The 20,396-nt window shown below is 53.5% G+C and overlaps 2 protein-coding genes across 2 annotated transcripts; one reads left to right on the top strand and one right to left on the bottom strand.

The window, feature by feature from the left end:
• Window positions 1-2,957: 2,957 nt before the first annotated feature.
• Window positions 2,958-4,493, top strand: LOC120642348. The gene has a single exon (XM_039918810.1). The coding sequence runs from the start codon at window positions 3,330-3,332 to the stop codon at window positions 4,320-4,322; it is 993 nt and encodes a 330-aa protein (XP_039774744.1). The 5' UTR covers window positions 2,958-3,329; the 3' UTR covers window positions 4,323-4,493.
• Window positions 4,441-6,113, bottom strand: LOC120642347 (probable long-chain-alcohol O-fatty-acyltransferase 4). The gene has a single exon (XM_039918809.1). It carries the CDS (start codon window positions 5,574-5,576, stop codon window positions 4,572-4,574), a length of 1,005 nt encoding a protein of 334 aa, XP_039774743.1. The 5' UTR covers window positions 5,577-6,113; the 3' UTR covers window positions 4,441-4,571.
• Window positions 6,114-20,396: the final 14,283 nt, after the last annotated feature.

A 20,396-nucleotide genomic window follows, 5' to 3' on the forward strand; every position in this document is an offset into this window, starting at 1 on the left:
CCTCCTGGACGCGACCTCCTCGCGACCTCGCCGGCCTCCTCGCCACCTCGACGACCGTCCCTGCGCCCTCACCGCCTCGCCACCTCGGCCCGTCCCTGCATCCTCATCGGCCTCCTCACTGTGACAGAAACCGCCAAATTAAAACTCTAAATTAAGCCTAATGGCCGTCATTTGAACACATCAGACGCATTAGCTTAATGATTTAATTTGACAGTCTTTTCTCAGCCCACGTCCCGATCGAAACAACATCGATAGTCCCACGTGAAGGCGAGCGCAGTTGGTACAAGCACGTCACAAATTCGAAAATACAACAATATACACAAGACTCCGCCATAAATTTTTACAAACCAAATTTGAATACAAACATAATTTACAACATTACATTGCCGAAACTAAGGTTCGCATAGAGGATCTACAACTACCACAAGTGGTCACCGAGGAGTTCCCTAACTAGGTGTCTGGCTCCACAACCTCTCATCCCTCTGCGTCACGACGGATGAACTTAACGCAGCAGGGACAGAAGTCGACATCCGGGTGTCCTGAAATAATTATGGCAACAAACCCTGAGTATAGTAATACTCAGCAAGGCTTACCCAATCATGGGTATACATAGCCCCTATCTAGACATGCACGGCTTTTCTGGCTAGTGAGTTGTTTTGCAGAAAAGCATCTATAGTTGGATCCTTACTTTCAATGTTTTAGCCACATATTTTATATAGAAAGACACTTATCTAATGTTGGCATCTCTAAAGCAATCAAGTTGGGTCATTACAATAACGATTCAAAATAGTTCCATCATTTGTCACTAATATTTCTAATTCATTCCTACGAGGCGACAAAGAGATCAATGCCCTCATATCCGCGAGACACGGCGAATCGATCCGATTTAACCGTGCAAGGTAGACCTAACCAACACGGCATGTATTAGCTCCGTCGGACCACACGCACCAATTTTTCCCCTCCCTGCCTCGAACTACAGGACCGCCCCACCATCATATGGTCAGCCGAGCTCAACGTGAGACCACCAAAAGTAAAACACGTGCATTCCCGATTCTCCGCGACTACTCGACCACCCCAGGAGGTGAGTTGAAGTCCTGTACTTTCGAAGCAAGGCAGTACTCGGCTTACCGGTTTCGACTACCTCCTACTCCCGGCATGCGGCTAGTACAATTCAATCTCCGATCAGCACTGACGACAACGGACGGTCCTTAATCAACACAGACGGGGCTAAGACACCCAAAAACCCTGCCCTGCTGCCATACCTATACATTGTCATCGTTTCCCCGTCTGGTCTCACATTATCCATTTATCTCAAATCATAAACAAATATTCATGTACTGAAATAGCCATATATCATATATCTCGCGAGTAACCGAAAATTACTCGACTTCTAATCATCCTATATCTCGCGATTGGCAGGAGAACACTCGTCTTCTACTGGAAACCATTAAGCATAACACTTCTATCATCTTATACATACTAGTATAACTCAAGGAGACCTAGGGATCATGCAACTAGGGTTTCAAATAATTCCTAAACCTAATGCACAAATAATAGAGACATATAAAGGTGTCATAATTTGAAATAATCGGATGTGCACCGGGGCTTGCCTTCGGGCAGTTGCTCAGAGGTAGGGTCAGGCGGGCCTTGGGCCGGGTTCTCACGCCTCTCCTCCTGGGCTTGCTCCGGCTGCTCCTACAAGGCCGCAATCACCTCAAACACGACGTCCTCAACGGCTGATGCTGCACGAATGCATATGAAATAATTGAGTGCAGCTCAATGATGCAACTACTATACTTCAAACTGAAATGCCCTGCGGACTGTCCGCACCCAAGTGGCGGACCGTCTGCGGTTCAACTCTGCAGACCCACCGAACCAACTACCTCTCTGGACAAATTTCAAATCTATATGGCGGACTGTCCGCTCCCAAACAGCGGACCGTCCGCAGTTTAACTTCGAAAAACCACCAGAGGCAACGACGCCTCTGGACAAATATTAAACTCTACTGCGGACTGTCCGGCCCTCCTTGGCGGACCGTCCGCAGTTCAACTATGCGAACCCCACCATAGACAATTTTGTCTCTGGACAAACTTCGAACTCCACGGCGGACTGTCCGCTCTCCAATAGCGGACCGTCCGCAGTACAATTCTGCGAAACCACCAGAGACAACATCGTCTCTAGACAACTCCTAACCTGACCTGCGGACTGTCCGGCCCTCCTAGGTGGACCGTCCGCGGCGCCACCAGTGAGGCAGGCGCGGCGCCGCGGCACGCCGTTCCCGTCGATGGTGGCCCAACCGACGACGGGGCTAGCACTACACCATCTACTGGACGAGGCGCACACGAGCATGAGTGATGCACGCGAAGAACTCAAGCCTAACCTAGTCGGCGATGTGCGGCCCGTGGCGGTCAAAACGACATCGTCGTGAACGTGCGTGGAAACAACAAGAACGTGGAGGAACGAGGGGAGCACGAGCATGAGTGGCTCACTTACAGTCGATTTGAGCCCTTGGACGAAAGAAACGATGCCCGGACGATGGAGTTCCACGGTGATGTCGAGTTTGGGCGAAACTCGGACTGACGGCCGGGGAATCCGAGATTCCCGGCGAGGTGGGGGTTGTGGATGTGGTTGAAGGGGTTGAGGAGGGAGCTAGGGAGGTGGTTGAGCTTTGGGTGCGGTGGATTTGAAATCCATATAGGAGAGCTCGCGAAATCGGCCGGCGAACGGGAGTGCTCACGCGTCGTCCATGGCGTCGGGAGAGAGAAAGAGGGTTTGGGCGCGGTGTGGGTGGAGGGCGGTGCGCGACTTCAATGCGGTGTTCAGGGAGGTCCGGGAGAGCTCGACGGTCGGCACGTGGCGGCGACCGACGATCCTCGGTCACGGAGCAGTGAAACAGCCGTCGCGAACCGTCCGCAACCCCCAAACGGACTGTCCGCGAGGCTGATGTTACACTCACGCCCTCGCCCTCATCGCCTCGCCGGCCTCCCTAGTGTCCTCGCCGTCCATCCCTGCGACCTTGGCGGCGTCCTCGAGAATGGAGGTAGCTGCCCCCGCGGGGCCCCGCTGGGGAACCGGGATCCGTCGGGGCCGGGGCCGGGGCCGGGGACGGATTTTGCCCCGTTGAGCATATCGGGGCCTGGGCGGGGAACGGGATTCGGGGATCGGGGCGGGGACGGGAGCCGTGCCCCCCGCCCCCGACCTCCCCAGCCCCGTTGCCATCCTGACTAATTTGGATCGCGATCCGATTATTTGCCGCCCGCCGGCTGTGGCCGATCACCATTCGCGCCGCCGCTGAAGTCCGCACCCCACCCAGGTGCGATTTGCTCCCAATGTTCCCGCAGCTTACGCACCTCCGGCGCCGCGTCCTCGCCGCAGCCCCTGAACTCCTCGCCCCTCTCTTCTTCCGCTCCCTCTCCACCGCCGCCACACCGGCAGCCCGCAAACCGACTACCGCTGTGGCCGTCCTCTGGGACCTGGCCGCGTCGCGTCCCCCAATCACGCTGCCCCTCTACGACGCCGCCGTGCGCCTCCACCTCGCCGCCACCTCCTTCGGCCGCCTCCGCCTCTCCGCGGCCTTCGTCCACCCGACCCACCGCCTCCCGGCCCCCGCCGTGCCCGCCGCCACGACCCACCTCTGCCGCGTCTGCGGGCGCCGCTTCCGCGCCCGCGACGCCCTGCTGCGCCACTTCGACGCCATCCACGCCCGCGAGCACGCCAAGTGCCTCGCCCGCATCGACTCCTCCCGCGGCGACCGCCGCGTGCGCCTCGCAGCCGCGCTCTCCCTCAAGCTCTCCAAGTACGAGAAGGCTGCCCGCGAGCTCACCGCTGGCGCGGACGCCGCCGCCACCCCCGCAGACGAGCTCGGCCGCGCCGGCATCCGCGTCGCGCTCACCCGCACGCCTGCCGCGTCCCTCCGGGAGCGCGCGCAGCAGGTGCTCGACGAAGGGTCCGTGGGGTGCCTGATGCTGGTCTCTGGCAAGGACGACCTCGCCTCGCTGCTGCGGGTGGCGAGGGAGAGAGGCGTGCGGTCGGTTGTGGTCGGCGGGGAGTCCGGGCTGGCGAGGTGGGCCGACGTGTGGTTCTGGTGGCCGGATGTCATCTCGGGGAAAGCCAGGAGTGCCGCACCGTCCGTGTCCGGGAAGTGGCGGGACAGGGACGTGCTCAAGGGGCTGGAGTGGAGGTACGAGGAGGCCGACGACGACGAAGCGGTGGTGTTCGAGGACAGCGACGGCGATGGCGTCGAAGAGTTGGCACGCAGGGCGAAGGGGAAGCCGTGGTGGAAGCTGGACTCCGACGACTCGGACTCCAACGTTGGTGGTTGAACGACGATGATTTGCGCGGAATGTGTTTGCCCGTTTGCCGCTTGCCGCTTGGAATCCGTCAAAGGAAGCATGGATATCATGGGTTCATGGCACAGCGCAAAACAGTGGAGTCATGATATCATCGAATCGTAGAAACAATTTCTGAGTAATTTTAGTGGTCACCGCTATCAATTATGCAATCTCTATCTCTGCCCTCTGCATACAACCAAATTGGGTTACATTCTACAAGGTTCAGCACCATCCAGCGGATCAAAGTGCCGCGGCCAGATTCCGCCCAGCCCGCTCCAGGAGCGCCAGAAACCCCTCGCACTCCGCGATGATGGCCTTGTCCAGCCCGCTCCGGATCACGGGCGCGAAGAAGAGCCACGACCCGGTCCCCGCGACGAACGCCAGCGTGAGCGCCGTCGCGACGGGGCGCGGCGGCCGCCACAGCCCTCTGCCCTGCCACCACCGCTCGGCCACCAGGCACGCACCGTGCAGCGCGAAGAACGCGGTCACCTTCCCGGTCCCGGCCTCCAGCGCGATGTAGTAGAACATGACCTCGTGCATGGCTCCGGACACGAGGAACGCCGCGAGCACGCCCGCGGCGGCGCCGAGGCGGGCGCGCACGGGGCGGTACACGCAGGGCCGGAGCACGCCCGGGACCATGAGGTTCCACCGGCGGCCCCAGAAGTCGCCGAGGGAGGAGGCGAGGTAGGGCCGGTCGAACTGCGGCTCCAGCTCCGCGCCCAGCAGCGCGCGGGCGAGCGCCGCGGCGGACGCGAGGAAGAGCTCGAGCATCAGGTAGACGTGCGCGCCGTCGAACACGGGCACGGCGTACGCTGGCATCCGCGCCCTGTAGCGCCGGGCGGAGACGAGCGCCGCGAAGAGCGCCGCCTTGGCCGCGTAGGACAGCAGGAATCCGGAAGGGAGAGCGCGGGACGGCTGCTGCTGCTGCTCGTCCCGAACCTTGACGGGCAGCGCGGCGCACGCGACGAAGCGCGCGAGCGGGAGGGCGGGGTGGAGCGGCCCGTGGCCGGCGGCGAGGAGGAGGAGCTTGAAGCCGCAGAGCCAGACGAGGAAGAAGGCGGAGATGGTTCGGAGGTGGATGGAGGCGAAGGCGAAGGGGAGGACGGGGAGGAGGAGGAGCACCGGGAGGAGCGCCGCGAGGCGGGGGATTCCGGGGCTCAAGCGCGCCGTGGCGAGTCGCGCGTAGGAGAGGGCCCCAGCCGCCGCGGCCGAGACCACGGCGAGGCCGGCTAGCGCGGACGCCATGCCTGCCTGCCTGGCCGCCGTTCGTTGACCACGGCGGCCGCCGGCCGATCGAGATCCGGGTGGAGTCGCGTGATGCCGATAGAACGGCGATGGAATATATTAATTACTAGTAGAAATGGCGATCAAAAGAAAGAATCGGAAATACATATCATGTGCCACGCATTCCGTATGCATCTGAAAACTGCCGTGTCTTCTCCACCCTCGTGCCGTGCGATTGGCGTCCAAGTTGTTGGGCTTGAGCCATGACGATGATGATGATGATGCCGCTGGAACTGGACGGTGGTGGCGATCCGCAGTGATGGCAGCATCGCGGAGCTTTGTGCCAGTATAACTGGACTGCTAGATCAAATCAGAATGTAGTAAGTGCCGGAATGGACACGTCTGAACCTTGATTTGTTTCTGATTGTTGAGCCCTTTCTGAATGTTGGGTTGGCAATTAAATTTAAACTTTCGGAAAGTGTCAATGGGTGTTCCCTATCAGAACATCGCATAGTAGTTTGCTGCAAGTGTTGCAACTGTAACTTTGGAAGTCGTGGCAAGCTGCTCCCAAGCTCCAATATGCCGCGCCGGCACGGAGGGAGCGGGAGCAAGCCAGCGGCCGCCGACGAGCCGATGGCCGGCGACATGGCACGCGCGATGCACAACCACGGTATGGGCCGCTTGGTCGGGCCGTTCGGTCGGCGTCGGCCCCGTATGGGCTCACACGGTGGGCATGGGCCGTTTTTTTTTTTTTTGCCTTCCCGTCCGTGACCGATCCCGCAGCCGCATCGCATCGGCTCCGTCGCACGCCACGTCGTGGCTTCCTTTTCCTGCGACGGGAAAAGTAAGCAAGCAAGAAGGACGCCGTCGCTGTTACCACGGAGCGTCGGAGGCTCGGAGCTGCGGGGCCGCCGACCAGGACATAGCCGCGGAGCCGCCGTACGTGATCGAGCGGGGTGGGGTGAGTCAGGGTCTCAGGGACGAGCCGTAAGCCGTGGGACGCCACGCAAGGATCTGACCTGACGCGGCGGGGGGCGACGATTGGGCATGCGAACGCGGCCGCTGTTCCTCTAGGATGCATCAATCCAAAGTACCTGGGGGTAGTGACGGATTAGCGGCAGGGAAGCGTGGCCTGCGTGGCAGGAAGAGGGTCGTCCATTTAATTAATTTCCCGCGCAATTGATCGAGCAAACCACGGCGAGAACGCACTCCCCCACCGTCCGGCCGGCGCCAATCGTGGCTGGCTCGCCGGTCGTCGGCCGCCGGAGCTAGAGCAGAGTACAGGATCCACGTCATTTGTTACAGTTGCAGTGGGCCAGGCGTTTAGCTAGCCGCGGTAGGACGACGAAGCAGCAAGCTAGGTCCCCCAGCGCGCGGCCGGCCGGCCGGCCAACGCGCCCCAGAATGAATTGAAAGCGACGAATTCCTTTCTTCATTTATGGATCTACCCTGGCCGGCTGACGTGTACCTGGCCTGACCTGGTGATCTCGGGTCAAGGATGGTCACGCGCCGCGACTTCCATGATGGGACGAGAGAAGTCTCCACATCGGCGGCGTAAATGCTCATCCGATTCTGACCAGCCAGCAGGCCCGTAAACGCAAAAACATAAAATTTTGCGAAGGAATCTTATTTATTTGAAGTACTAAATGAAGTCTATTTATAAAAATTTTTACATGGATGAGCTATAAATCACGAGACGAATCTAATGAGCCTATTTAATCCATGATTTGCAACAATGATGCTACAGTAGCCATCCGCTAATTATTAATTAATCATGGATTAATTAGTTCGTCTCGCAATTTACAACATATCTGTGCAAAAAAATTTATAAATAAACTTCATTTAGTAATTCAAATTAATAAGATTCCTTCGCAAAAAAATTTTACGTTTACAACATCATGGAACTAAACATGGCTATATGTTTTGGTTGCACAAGACAGGTGAGTATGTAGTAGAATCGATCCACTGACACGGTTGAAACATGATCCATCACAACATATATACATAGTAAATGAGGTACAAAACCAGCATGCATTGGGTTTTTTTTTTTAAGAAAGACGAGAGTTCAAATTAAACGATTCAGAGGTTACAGGTACAGCAGCATATGATGGATAACATCACCGAGAAATCAAGTTGAACGAACTCATAATGTCTGGGCATTATCACAACTTTCTTCATAACACGATTGATGATATGCATCTAGGAGGGTGGAGCAAAAAGATTTACAAACACAAATCTAATAATGCATCTTATTTTTTCATATGCGCATGCATCATGCATGGCAGTAATATGGCTATTACCAGCTGTGTAACAGTAACACACAGCATTCTCTCCGGGTAAAAGAACCATGCATGGTTACATATTACATATATGCAATGAGTGCGTTGTTTCAACTTAGAATGCCAATAATATCCCTTGAAAATGATATGGCTACAATTACTTGTCTTCAAAATTTCTTTCAATGTATTATAACTTTGCTATATATTCTATATACATTTTATAGCATTGATCATTGATCAAATCAGCTAGACCTAGAGCATACTTGTACCTATTATTATACACACAAAAAACTTACCAGTTGACTGACGTTGAAACAGTTTCTTTTATCAGTTATAATAGATATATTTTTTCTTACAGAAGTTCTGATATAACTGTTTTGCAAACAACTTATATAATTATAAATGTGCTACAGTACTTGTAAGCAACTCTAGCATCGACTGGTAATTAGTATATGGATGTAACTAGCTACTGGTAGATATCTACCAGTAGGAAATAATGCATGTAGATCGGTACTACTAACTGGTTAGTTATATAGACATACAGTACTTCAGTTTAATTCCAATGTTGCTATACCGTACAACCAATGAACCAAAATGTCTCTGAATCAAAGTACAATGCATGCCACAAACCTCTAGCAACGAACTTAGAAATGCCGTAAATTAACAAGATATCTACAAGACAATTAGGATCTTTGTAGTGTGTGTATGGATTGTAATAGAGGTTTATAGCTATACATGGAGAAATAAAAATGAAAAGCTGACGTTCATTTGACGTATTTCACAATTTATTCGCTAAACTACATATCAATATAGTTGTACAAATGAACTTTGTGCATATACCAAGAATGCAAAACATCTAGGTAAATGTTGACGAACCAGACCATGCTTATCGCTACCAAATAACATATTTTTTGACCACTTAATATCTTTGCATCCTATTGTAAAAGTTAAATCACATCATTAAGCAAAACTATTTAACAGATTAGTGACAACAAGTCCTAGTAATATTTTTCAATGCAAAATTCAATACACTTTCCATTGTTACCTTAATATTCTGGTGCATCATTAGTTCAAGGATTCAAAACTATAAAATCCCCATAAAGACAACAACTTTTTTTTTCAGGAAACACTGAACAAGTATTTGAGAGTGTACTGTCCATGAGTGGATATAATATATATAATAAAATGACAGGATAATCAATATAATATAAACCATGCATATATCTAGCTACCTGCCATGTTATAGCACTAAACTATTTCTTCTCTATCTGGTTTTTCTCGAAGAACCCATTTCTTTTCTGTTAGGAGACTTCAATCCTCACATTGGGACGCTGCTATTGCATTGGAAAAGAAAGAGGTGCATGTGAAGCTAGGACTGCCTCAGCTAATTGACAGCCAATACGCTATCATGACATGCTAGCAGGGGCTAGCTCTTGCTAGCTTTAGCTTGGCACCAGCTGCACACCCCTCATAGATATGCAATGCCCAACAGCCCAAGAGAGATTTGGGGTAGTCAAAGGATCTTGATTAGCAGGCCTGGTCTTACTCATGCTCGTGATTTGCATAGTGAATATTCATGGTTAGGCTCTAATGTAATGAACCGTGCTTCTTCTCACAAAGAAAAGATATACCATACAAAGTAAAGCTAAACTTACATGTTCTTAGAGAATTAAAAAGAAGATCGAATCTAGAGTATGCACATATATTTCATGTTGGCCATCTCCTACTATGAGTGATCTTATCTCTCTAGGGTCTAGACAACAACTGGGATAGTTACGGACAGATGTGTATTCGGATCATCAAAAAAAAAAAAAACTCTACCCGGAGGTGTGAAACGAACCCCACCGTTTTTTTCATTAAGAGGAAGTCTAACCGGCTAACCGGGTAGAGAATCCCCCGAACCCTGGCCCATGCCCAGCACAGCGAGGGGAGTTTTTTTCTCCCAGCATCTGAAATTCGCTTCTGATGAGATTCGAACTCAGGACCTACTGGGAGCGCCACGCTACGCTACCGGGCCGGGCTAGCCAACTCAACCGCCCGGCCTTTCGCGTGTATTCGGATCATCGATCGATCAATCAAGAAACACATGCATATGCGTCAAACTAATCACTGAAGTTCTTTCACTAGAAATAATAGATCAAATAAAGAGAAATCCACATAACTAATGAAATATTACATGAATAGAACAAATCCAAAACAAAGACTGAAGAAATCAATCGACATAATAAACAAATCTTGTTTGCACAAATCTTATATGTATAGAAAACTGAACGGGAACATGCATGTAGAAGTAACATATATAGCATAGCATGACATACTCTTGCACAAGTACGTAGATCCTAGCTGGAAAGAAAACGGATTATTTCGGACCAAGACGCTTGATTCCCCAAAGCCATGGCGCAGCAGGGTACAAAAGAAGCTGAAGAGAGGAGCTAGTCTGCTGGAAGAAGACGACTGAAGGAGAGGAGAACTGCACCGATCTGATGATGGCTTCTTGACTCACATAAGAGTAGTAGTACCAGAGCAGATCAACCACGCCATCATCATGCACCGTGCATCTCCCCTCTCGCTTTCTGTCACCTCCCCCATCTCTCTCTCCTCCGCCGGCCCCCTCGCACACCGCCGCCCTTCTCTCTCCGCTCCCCCTTTCTCATCGGCTATAGCTTCTCCGGCCTCTTCATCTTGGAAGTGGGTGGAAGCGACTCTTGAGGTGCGGTGTGGCAATCATGGCGGCCGAGGGCCCGAGGGGCTCGGGGGCAGCATGATTGCATCTTGGAAGTAGCAGGGGGAGGAGAGGCTGCAGAGGCTCCTCTCGCATCACATGGTGTGGCATGATGGAGGCACACATCTCGCTAGTAGCCGCACACATCTCCCTTGGTTTATTGGGCTCCTCGATCTGCCTTGCTGATCTTCTTTCTAGGGCCCCCTTCCTCCTATAATGTGATGGTGACGGCAGTGGATTATGATGGAGTTTGGCCAATCTCCAAGGCTAGCTAGGGCATTTCTGTGCCCAACCTTTGGCCTTCCCTTGGAGCCAGTAAAAAAAACAGCAGTGAGAAACCTATCAAGTATTGGTAACTCTTACATATGTTTTTTTTATTTTATTATCATCTGTAAAAGCTAAAATGGGATATATTATTAGCAATATAGTATGCTATAAATTATAAAAGTAATAATTTCTACAACTCCAGTTCTCCATGCTAATGAAACAAAGGTCATATGACATAATTAATTCAAAAATTGGGTACTGAAAAATTATATTTACTCGTAGTTTTTATAGTGCAAATAACCCCCCCCCCCAAATCCCAAAATAAGTGCTGTTTTAGAAAAAATTTAGACACATTACTCATACTAAAAAATGACTTTGTTACCCTTAATTGCTTCTAGCAATTGTAATTGAAAACTGTATTATTTATTTGATTTTCTAGATCCTCAATGAATGCATGTGCATTGAAACTAGAAAAGCAACATTTACTAAGTATTTGATTAGCTCTATGAGTTTTTCTATACAATATTTTCTTGGTACTTGGTATTGCTTTAATTAGATGGATCTTATTACAAGCTAGCAACACTCTTTGTGAGATAAAATTTGAATACTAAAACAACACTTATTTTAGGATGAAGGGAGGATAATGAACAACACATATCGTACATATAGTCCTTATGACGTGTGTGAAAAATCCATATAATTTTTCAGGGGAACATTAAGAGGCCTGAATGCCTGATGTCTTAATCCTTGTAGTCTGTATAGTTATTTTAAAATGTTATAGGACTTGCATTATCTACAAAATAGGAATGTGTTTTACACTAAAAATCTGATTTCGTTTTCATCAAGTACTGAAATATATTGGATTGGTGTAGCCCTAAGATCCTCAATGTTAATTAATTTACAGAGGTAAATGAACTACCGACCACAAGAGCTTGAAGCGACCAAATCAAATTAGAAAATACTGACATGCTCATTTATCTTAAAAAAAGTACAAAAGTCAAAAAGAAAAAAAAAGGCAAAGTTAACAGGTCGCTTTTTGTTTGAGAATAAACTGCACTGGTGGTGCAAGGGGAGCACGGAAAGAAGGGGGTAGGTGGGGTTTCTGTGTTTGGTTGGTGGTTGGTTCTCAAAGATGTCTACCCTGCCTCCGGCTTCTCTACCATGCATGAATTCTGTGGTGTGATATGCGTGCATGTACTACTAGATTAAATTTTCATAAGTCACATATTAATCAGTCAACGTTGCTTAAAGTGTATAGTATACATTTCTTTTTCACTCCACATCTGCATTTATAGGTGGTTTTCCCCAACGACATGGATGAAACTGAATGTGCGTATCCGCGCTCTTTACAGAAAACCATTAGATTTATTACATTACATTGGAAACTATTAAACCTTATATTATATAAGATGTTATTCTTGATAAGCTTGCATTGACCTCAGTGCTCCAAAGAAAGAAGAAAAGAAAACCTCTTTCAATTCCAAGCAAGCTAAGATGCAGCTGCATGCATCGGTGGTTTCTACGGTGCAATGCACCTACCTCTCTTTTGTAAGCACACTGAATACACGTAGCATGTAACATGGCGAGCTAGCTAGCTGTGATGCGCCGCTCCTTCCAGAGATTGCAGGCCGGTGAAATGCTCCAGCGCTGTATGTTGTGCATGGATGCCACCGCCTTTTTTTTTGTTTTGATGATGGGGAATCACGGGGAAGGTGTGCACACTGTGCACCGTTCTGTCAAGCGTCCACGGCGCAGAGATCTCCGCAAGATCTTCGAGCTATGAGTGCTACTGTCCCTTCAAAAAGATTTGGAACCTCGAACTGCTATGAGCAACAACAGCTACCCTAGGCTACACTGCCGCGAGAGTGAATGCATCGGCGTCGTGCAGAATTTGCTTTTCCGGAAGCCGGTGAAAAAGCAGATTCTGCTCGCACTTCGTTCTTGGTTTCTGTTGGTTGAATTGGTGACCAACTCTACCATTTGCTGTAGCTTTTGGTGAATCTGTGAAAAGAGCTGAGAAATAAGCTGCGCCAACCTGAACTGTAGGATGTTCATCAAGATTTTTGCACTACAGCGTTTTTTTCCCGGCGCATGAATTTTACAAAATAAAAAGGAATCTAAGTACTGATTTTTACCGGAATAAATTCATAAAACTTACCACCAGACCATTATTTTACGAAAAGAAACAGATGGTGCATGATTGGTCCGAGTCCCTTCTCTTCTCCGATCCGGAGCAAGCGGACGTACACGCTTAGCGCATTGATCTATCGGTCCCTTGCTCCCTGCTGCGGCGCTGCAAATCCATGGATCTATGGAGCCAGGAGCCCACCCAGCAGTGTCCCCTGAAGCGAAGGCAAGCGATGCGCATGAGCATTCATTTTCATGTGCACAGAAGCCCCGCCCGGTCACCTGTGCTGTGATTCCGGGGATGCCCCGGCCGAGATCGAGCATTCATGTTCATGTGCCCGGCTGATGACGGATTGTCTCGTGCTGGCTGTTATGTTAGGATGCCCCATGTGTCGAGCGGCATGATAAGCCGGCAAGGGGGGAGAGGAGATCGCGAGGAATGATTGGTGGGCACACGGGCATCCGATGCAATGTGCAGCAGCTGCTGCTGGTAGTAGCTCCCACTGTGCCACTGCCCGGGCTGCAGCTGTGTCACACTTTTATGAAGGGAAACCGAATGTATAACTATATGTATACCAGGATCAAGTTCCATACATATAAAGACATTATGAGTGAATAATTAATAATAGTATCACAAAAAAAGAGCTAAAACAACTAAAAGACTATCAGAGTTATACAGCTTATTCTGGAAACGAAGGCTTCAAACTTCACAGGCAATCGATTGGGGGTTGCGTACGCCTAGAACTCATCAATATTTTCAAAAGACTTCATAACCTTCTCCTTCCGAGCAGCAGTAAGTAGGGTGAGTGCACTTATGGTTGGCACTCAGCAAGGCCACAAGAAATAACCAGAATATGATTTAAATCCATCTTTAAGTTAAATTAATCATGTGAGGGTTCAAGCCGCTCTTGACCGTGAGCACGGCTGATATATCAGTTTTACACTCTGCAGAGATTGTACACTTTCACCACAATTCACGTAAAAGTTCCGAAAAACTTTAAACCCAACCACGCATATGTGCTGATCAGGCACAATACCACACTTCCAAGGTGTGATTGCATAGGAACGCTACTGTCGGGTGCCACAATTAGGGACACCCTAATTGTGGTACTAAGACCACTTTTAAAACACAAACTCCCGATAAGACGACTGAGCCCACGAAGGCCCACGGCCTACTTCTCCTAAAAAGGAAAGGGAAGGACTCAAAGAAGCCAAGCATGCGGCCCATTCGCATCCCCCTCAAACCCGCGGGACAACCTCCGCCTCGCTCGAGGGTCCCTCTCAGACCCGCTGGGCAATCTCCGCCTCGCTCGAGGGCAGCGGATCTGCCCTCGAGCGGGTGGCCAATCTCCGCCTCGCTCGAGGGCAGCGGATCTGCCCTCGAGCGGGTGGCCAATCTCCGCCTCGCTCGAGGCCATCTCTCGGCATAAGGGACAAACGGCCCCGCCACCCAACCGACCGCCGTACGAAGGCATTAAAGGCCAGCCACTCCACCACGGCTCAAAGGGCGGGCGGCGTCAGACTGCCACACCCGCAGTGGATGTGACCGGCGCCCTATTCGCTGACCCCGGTCACCGCTCTGCCACCCCGGTCGCTGTAGCAACACTGTGGGGCATTCAACGCAGGACAAGACAAGTTGGCGCCGCCCCCGTTACTGTTCTGCCGACACCCACCATCCAGACCATCTCCCGCTGGGGAAGGGGTCCGACGATGTCACGTGTCCTTCTGAGAGGGGCACTCAGCACGCACGGGCAAGACCCCAGACCTCCCCCTTGTGGGGTCCGGGACTTCCACACGCTCCCAGACCTTCTAATGTGCACGCCCGCACTCCGACCAGGGGGTCCGGGACCGTCCCACGCCATTACTATCACCCGGACACTGCAGGACGGCCGCCGCCATCTCCACGGGACCAAGGACGAAATCCAGGATGACAGCGACGTGCGCCGCCTTCCCACAGTACACTTCCTACAGTGTTCGACCACTATACCCGCGATTCAAGGGAGAACGACGACTTCCGCGCCCTACACTCATGTACACCGCCCCTCCTTACAACTATAAAAGGAGAGGGTGGGCTTCCTTTTGCGCAGGCTGATGCGCTCTCTCCAATCCAAGGTTGGAAGCAGGTTCTCTGATCTTTCCCTCAGAGAACTCTCAGCACTACTGAGCACACACCTCAACCGACTCCACTTCTAGCAGAGACTTGGGAGCTTCTCTCCCTCTCTCGCCTCGCTTGTATCCCCTACTACAAGCACCCCGGGTGCAAGATAATACAGTGCCCTCGCACACCCCCTCTGCTGGACGTACGGCCCCGTGGCCGGAACCAGGATAAACCGTGCGTTACTGTGTTGCCTCTTGCATCATCATCTGGGACAAGGAAACACGCGGCATTTACTAGTTGGGATCCGGACCCCCGGGTCAGGACACCGACAGTTGGCGCGCCAGGTAGGGGGGCCGCGTGACATTTTCTCTCTTTTTTCCCATTTGATCTCCAGGAATGGCGAACAGATCCAACCCGTACCCTATGGGTGTTTCGGATCCGTTTCCGGCGGGACGCGTGATCTCGTTCGGGAGTCTCGAGTTCAGGGCAACCGGCAACGGTTACCTCATGCAGCTCCTCTCCTCCGAACGTGACCTCATCGCTCCGACTACGCCAGCCCGGCGCAACAGCCGCTCGGGTCAGCATTCGCGACAAGCACGCGCGGAGCGGCGTCGTGCGGCACGCCACAGCTCCCCCACGTGGGTTGAGGCTGGCATGCCGCAACTCAGCATCGAGGCGAACGGGGCTACCGTTTCCCCATCACGTGCCTCGGCATCATCTGTGCCGGCACCATCATCCGCAGCAGCACTAGTGCCTCCCAGGGTGGGCTCGACCTCGCCTTCGCCCTTCCCCTTCGGGATGCACAACACTGCCGCTCGCACCTACGCCTCTTCGATCAGTACTAACTTCGCCAAGTATGAGGATCTGCCGGGTCACAATCTTCTGTCGATCCGCAACCTCATCGCGTCGTCCCTCGACGAATCCTACCCCGAGGCGGCGAGCTCGATCGCCGACGACGTCAACTTCTTCATGAACAACTTCGCGGCCGAGGAGGCCGAGGACTACTCCGGGGTTCGTGACCCCGCCGCTCTTCGCTCATTCCAGCTGGCGACGGCTTACTGCCTCACCTGCTCCGAAGACTCCAGCGAGGGGGATTTCGACCCCTCCCGGGAGTGCTTCATGGTGGACCTGGCGGACGAGCAAAACGACAACGCCCCAAGCAACGACGGGGATGCCGGGGCGGACGCGCGGGCAAAGCAACCGGCGAACCCGCCTGCAGCACCTTCCTCGTCAGGCTTGGCGGCGCGACAAGCCCAGCTGGCGCAGCTCAAAGAGCTTCAAGCCAAGCTCGATGAGCAGCGTCAACAAACCCAGGAGCTGCGCGCCGCACTCGAGCAGCAGCGTACCGCGCGCGGTACACATGCCCAGGCGGCGGGACGTGTTGCCCGGGAGCGCATCCAGGCCGACGACAACGTCGACAAATCGCCGGAACTAAAGACGGCGGGCGAGAAGCTCGTCGCTGCGGCCTACCTACTCCAAGCCATGCCCGAGCCATCGACGCCTTCGGGCCGCAACCTGCGCCGCGAGGCACAGGAGCTCATCGAGCAAGCTGCCGTGCAGCAGGCCGAGAGTTCTGCGTCTCGCATGCGCTCAAAGGCCCCGGAGCAGTGTGATGGGACTGTGCACCAGGACCGTGAGGTTTCTGTGCACACACCCCCAGCGGGGAAGGGCAAGGCACCCGTAGCACTCGGTGCGAAGGCACCTTCGGTGCACGAGCGCATCGGAAGAGTTCCCGTAGGGGAGCGAATCCGTGACACTCGCGGGCACGCTGGCGACGGCGACGCCCGCAACGTCATCAACGGCAGGAGGTACACCCCTCGACGGGGCGGACGCTTCGATCCCGAGCACGACAGGGGCGAGTCACCGGAGCCTCCGGGCACCCGGGTGTTCAGCCGGGAGATCCGGACCGCGCCTTTTCCCCCGCGCTTTCGACAACCCAACACCCTTGTCAAATACTCGGGCGAGACTGATCCTGCAGTCTGGCTCAACGACTACCGCCTAGCGTGCCAGCTAGGCGGCGCGACAGAAGACGCGGTCATCATCCGCAACCTTCCTCTTCATCTTGCCGACGCCACACGAACGTGGCTCGAGCACTTGTCTGCGGATCAGATCTACAGCTGGGCCGACTTGGTCCATATCTTCGTGGGCAATTTCCAGGGCACGTACGTGCGCCCTGGGAACTCCTGGGACCTCAAAGGGTGTCGCCAGAAGCCCCGTGAGTCCCTGCGTGACTACGTGTGACGCTTCTCCAAGCAGTGCACCGAGCTCCCCAGCGTCACCCATGTCGAGGTCATCAACGCTTTCCTCGAGGGTACGACGTGCAGGAACTTGGTGCACGAGCTTGCGAGAAGCCGACCCGTTAACACCAATGAGTTGTTCGACGCTGCCACCAACTACGCCGCCGGCGAGGAGGCAGTTGGTGCCATCTTCGACGACAAATCGAGTAAGCGCAAGGACGATGCGCCCGCGGAGGGCGGCAACGTCAAGCTCAACGGCCCCGCCAAGAAACAGAAGCGGGGGAGGAAGGGAAAGAAGCCGGCCCCACCGAACCAGCGCGGGTCAGGGCAGGCAGAGGACTCCGAGGAGGCCTTCGCAGCCGCCCCAGACCGCAAAGGACCTCGAGGCCCCCCTCGAGGCGGTGGTGGCCAGTTTGACGACATGCTTAAGAAGTCGTGCCCTTACCACAAGGGCCCGGTCAACCATACCCTCGAGCAGTGCGAGATGCTCAAGAAATACTACAACCGCATCGCGCATCGCGACGAGGACAAGAAGAAGGATGCTGGCGACAAAGGTGGAGATGACGAGTTCCCCCCAGTGGAGAACGCCTTCTTCATCTTTGGAGCAGCGACGACGAATATGACTTCTCGACAGTGCAAGCGTGAGCGCCGCGAAGTCTTTTCCGTCACCAAGGCCACGCCATCCTACCTCGACTGGTCGAAGGACACCATCGCCTTTGGCCGCGAGGACCACCCCGACTACGTCCAGCACCCGGGACGGTATCCGCTCGTTGTCGACCCCATCATCGGCAACACCCGCTTCTCCAAGGTGCTCATGGACGGAGGCAGCAGCCTCAATATCATGTACGCCCCCACCTTAGAGCTCATGGGGATTGGACTGGACAAGCTACGCCCCAGCAAGTCGCCATTCCACGGCGTCGCGCCGGGGAAGCGGGTCCAACCCCTCGGCCAGATCGATCTGCCCGTCTGCTTCGGCACGGCAGCCAACTTCCGCAAGGAGGTGCTCACCTTTGAGGTGGTGGGGTTTCGAGGATCCTACCATGCCATCCTTGGTCGTCCTTCCTAAGCCAAGTTCATGGCCGTCCCCAACTACACCTACCTCAAGCTCAAAATGCCGGGACCAAAGGGCGTCATCACCATCGGCTCTTCGTTCGAGCACGCCTACGAGTGCGACGTCGAGTGCGTTGAACGCGCGGAAGCTCAAACGGAAGACGAGGCCCTCGCAGCCACCCTCGACAAAATGGAAAGCGAGGCCTTGGATTCCAGGCACCGACATGCCGGGAGCTTCGAACCCGCCGAGGGTATCAAGAAGGTGCCCCTCGACCCGAGCCACCCCGACGGCAAGGCGTTGCAGATCAGCGCCACCCTCGACGACAAATAGGAAGTGGTGCTCGTTGATTTCCTCCGCGCCAACGCAGATATCTTTGCGTGGAGCCCCTCGGACATGCCTGGCATACCGAGGGAGGTCGCCGAGCACTCCCTTGATGTCCGACCCAACTCCAAGCCGGTGAAGCAACGCCTGCGACGCTTCGACGAGCTCAAGCGCCGGCGATCGGCGAGGAGTTGCAGAAACTTCTGGCGGCCGGATTCATCAAAGAGGTATTCTATCCCGAGTGGCTAGCTAATCCAGTATTAGTAAAGAAAAAGAGTGGAAGCTGGAGGATGTGTGTGGATTACACTAGTCTAAATAAGACATGTCCGAAGGTTCCCTTTCCTTTGCCGCGGATCGATCAGATCGTAGACACTACGGCGGGATGCGAACTTCTATCCTTTCTTGATGCCTATTCCGGTTACCACCAAATCAAGATGAAAGAGTCCGACCAGCTCGCGACTTCTTTTATCACACCATTCGGCATGTACTGCTACGTTACGATGCCCTTTGGCCTCAGAAACGCCGGAGCTACCTATCAACGGTGTATGCTCCACGTTTTCGGAGACCAGCTCGGGCGGAGCGTAGAGGCATATGTCGATGATATCGTTGTCAAAACCAGGAAGGCGGTCGACCTGGTTGCTGATCTCAGGATCGCATTCGATTGCCTACGGGCCAAAGGGGTAAAACTTAACCCCGAGAAGTGCGTGTTCGGGGTGCCTCGAGGCATGCTCTTGGGCTTCATTGTCTCCCAGCGGGGCATCGAACCCAACCCTGACAAAGTCTCGGCCATCACTCGGATGGGACCAATCCGAGACCTAAAGGGGGTACAGAGGGTCATGGGATGCCTAGCGTCCCTTAGCCGTTTTATCTCGCGTCTCGGCGAGAAAGGCTTACCCCTATATCGACTCTTGAGGAAAACCGAGCGCTTCACGTGGACCCCCGAAGCTCAAGAAGCCCTCGAAAGGCTGAAGGCATCGCTCACTCATGCTCCCATTCTCACACCACCTACGGACGGCGAGCCCCTCTATCTGTACGTAGCTGCGACGACCCAAGTGGTCAGCGCGGTGATCGTGGTTGAAAGACAAGAGGAGGGTCAGGCTCTGCCCGTCCAGCGGCCGGTGTACTATATCAGCGAGGTGTTGTCTGAAACCAAGACACGCTATCCGCAGATTCAGAAGCTGCTCTACGCAGTAGTGTTGGCTCGACGCAAGCTGCGCCACTACTTCGAGGCTCACCCCGTCACCGTGGTCTCGTCTTTCCCCTTGGGAGAGATAGCCCGCAACCGGGAAGCCGAGGGTAGAATTGCCAAATGGTCTGTGGAGCTGATGGGAGAAGCACTCACCTACGCCCCCCGCAAGGCGATCAAGTCCCAAATCTTGGCCGACTTCGTGGCTGAGTGGACGGATACTCAGCTACGCCCACCACAAATCCAGGGCGAATGCTGGACTATGTACTTCGACGGGTCGGTGATGAAAACCGGCGCCGGTGCCGGCCTCCTCTTCATCTCACCCCTCGGAGAACACATGCGGTACGTAATCCGCTTGCATTTCCCTGCTTCGAACAATATGGCGGAGTATGAGGCCCTCCTCGGTGGCCTCCGCATCGCCATCGAGCTCGGCGTCAAACGCCTCGACGCGCGCGGTGACTCTCAGCTCGTCGTCGACCAAGTGATGAAGGAGTCTAGCTGCCACGACCCGAAGATGGAGGCGTACTGCAACGCAGTACGCCGCCTCGAGGAC

Source organism: Panicum virgatum, chromosome 7K (assembly GCF_016808335.1).
Source record: "Panicum virgatum strain AP13 chromosome 7K, P.virgatum_v5, whole genome shotgun sequence".
NCBI classification, from domain to species: Eukaryota; Viridiplantae; Streptophyta; class Magnoliopsida; order Poales; family Poaceae; genus Panicum; species Panicum virgatum.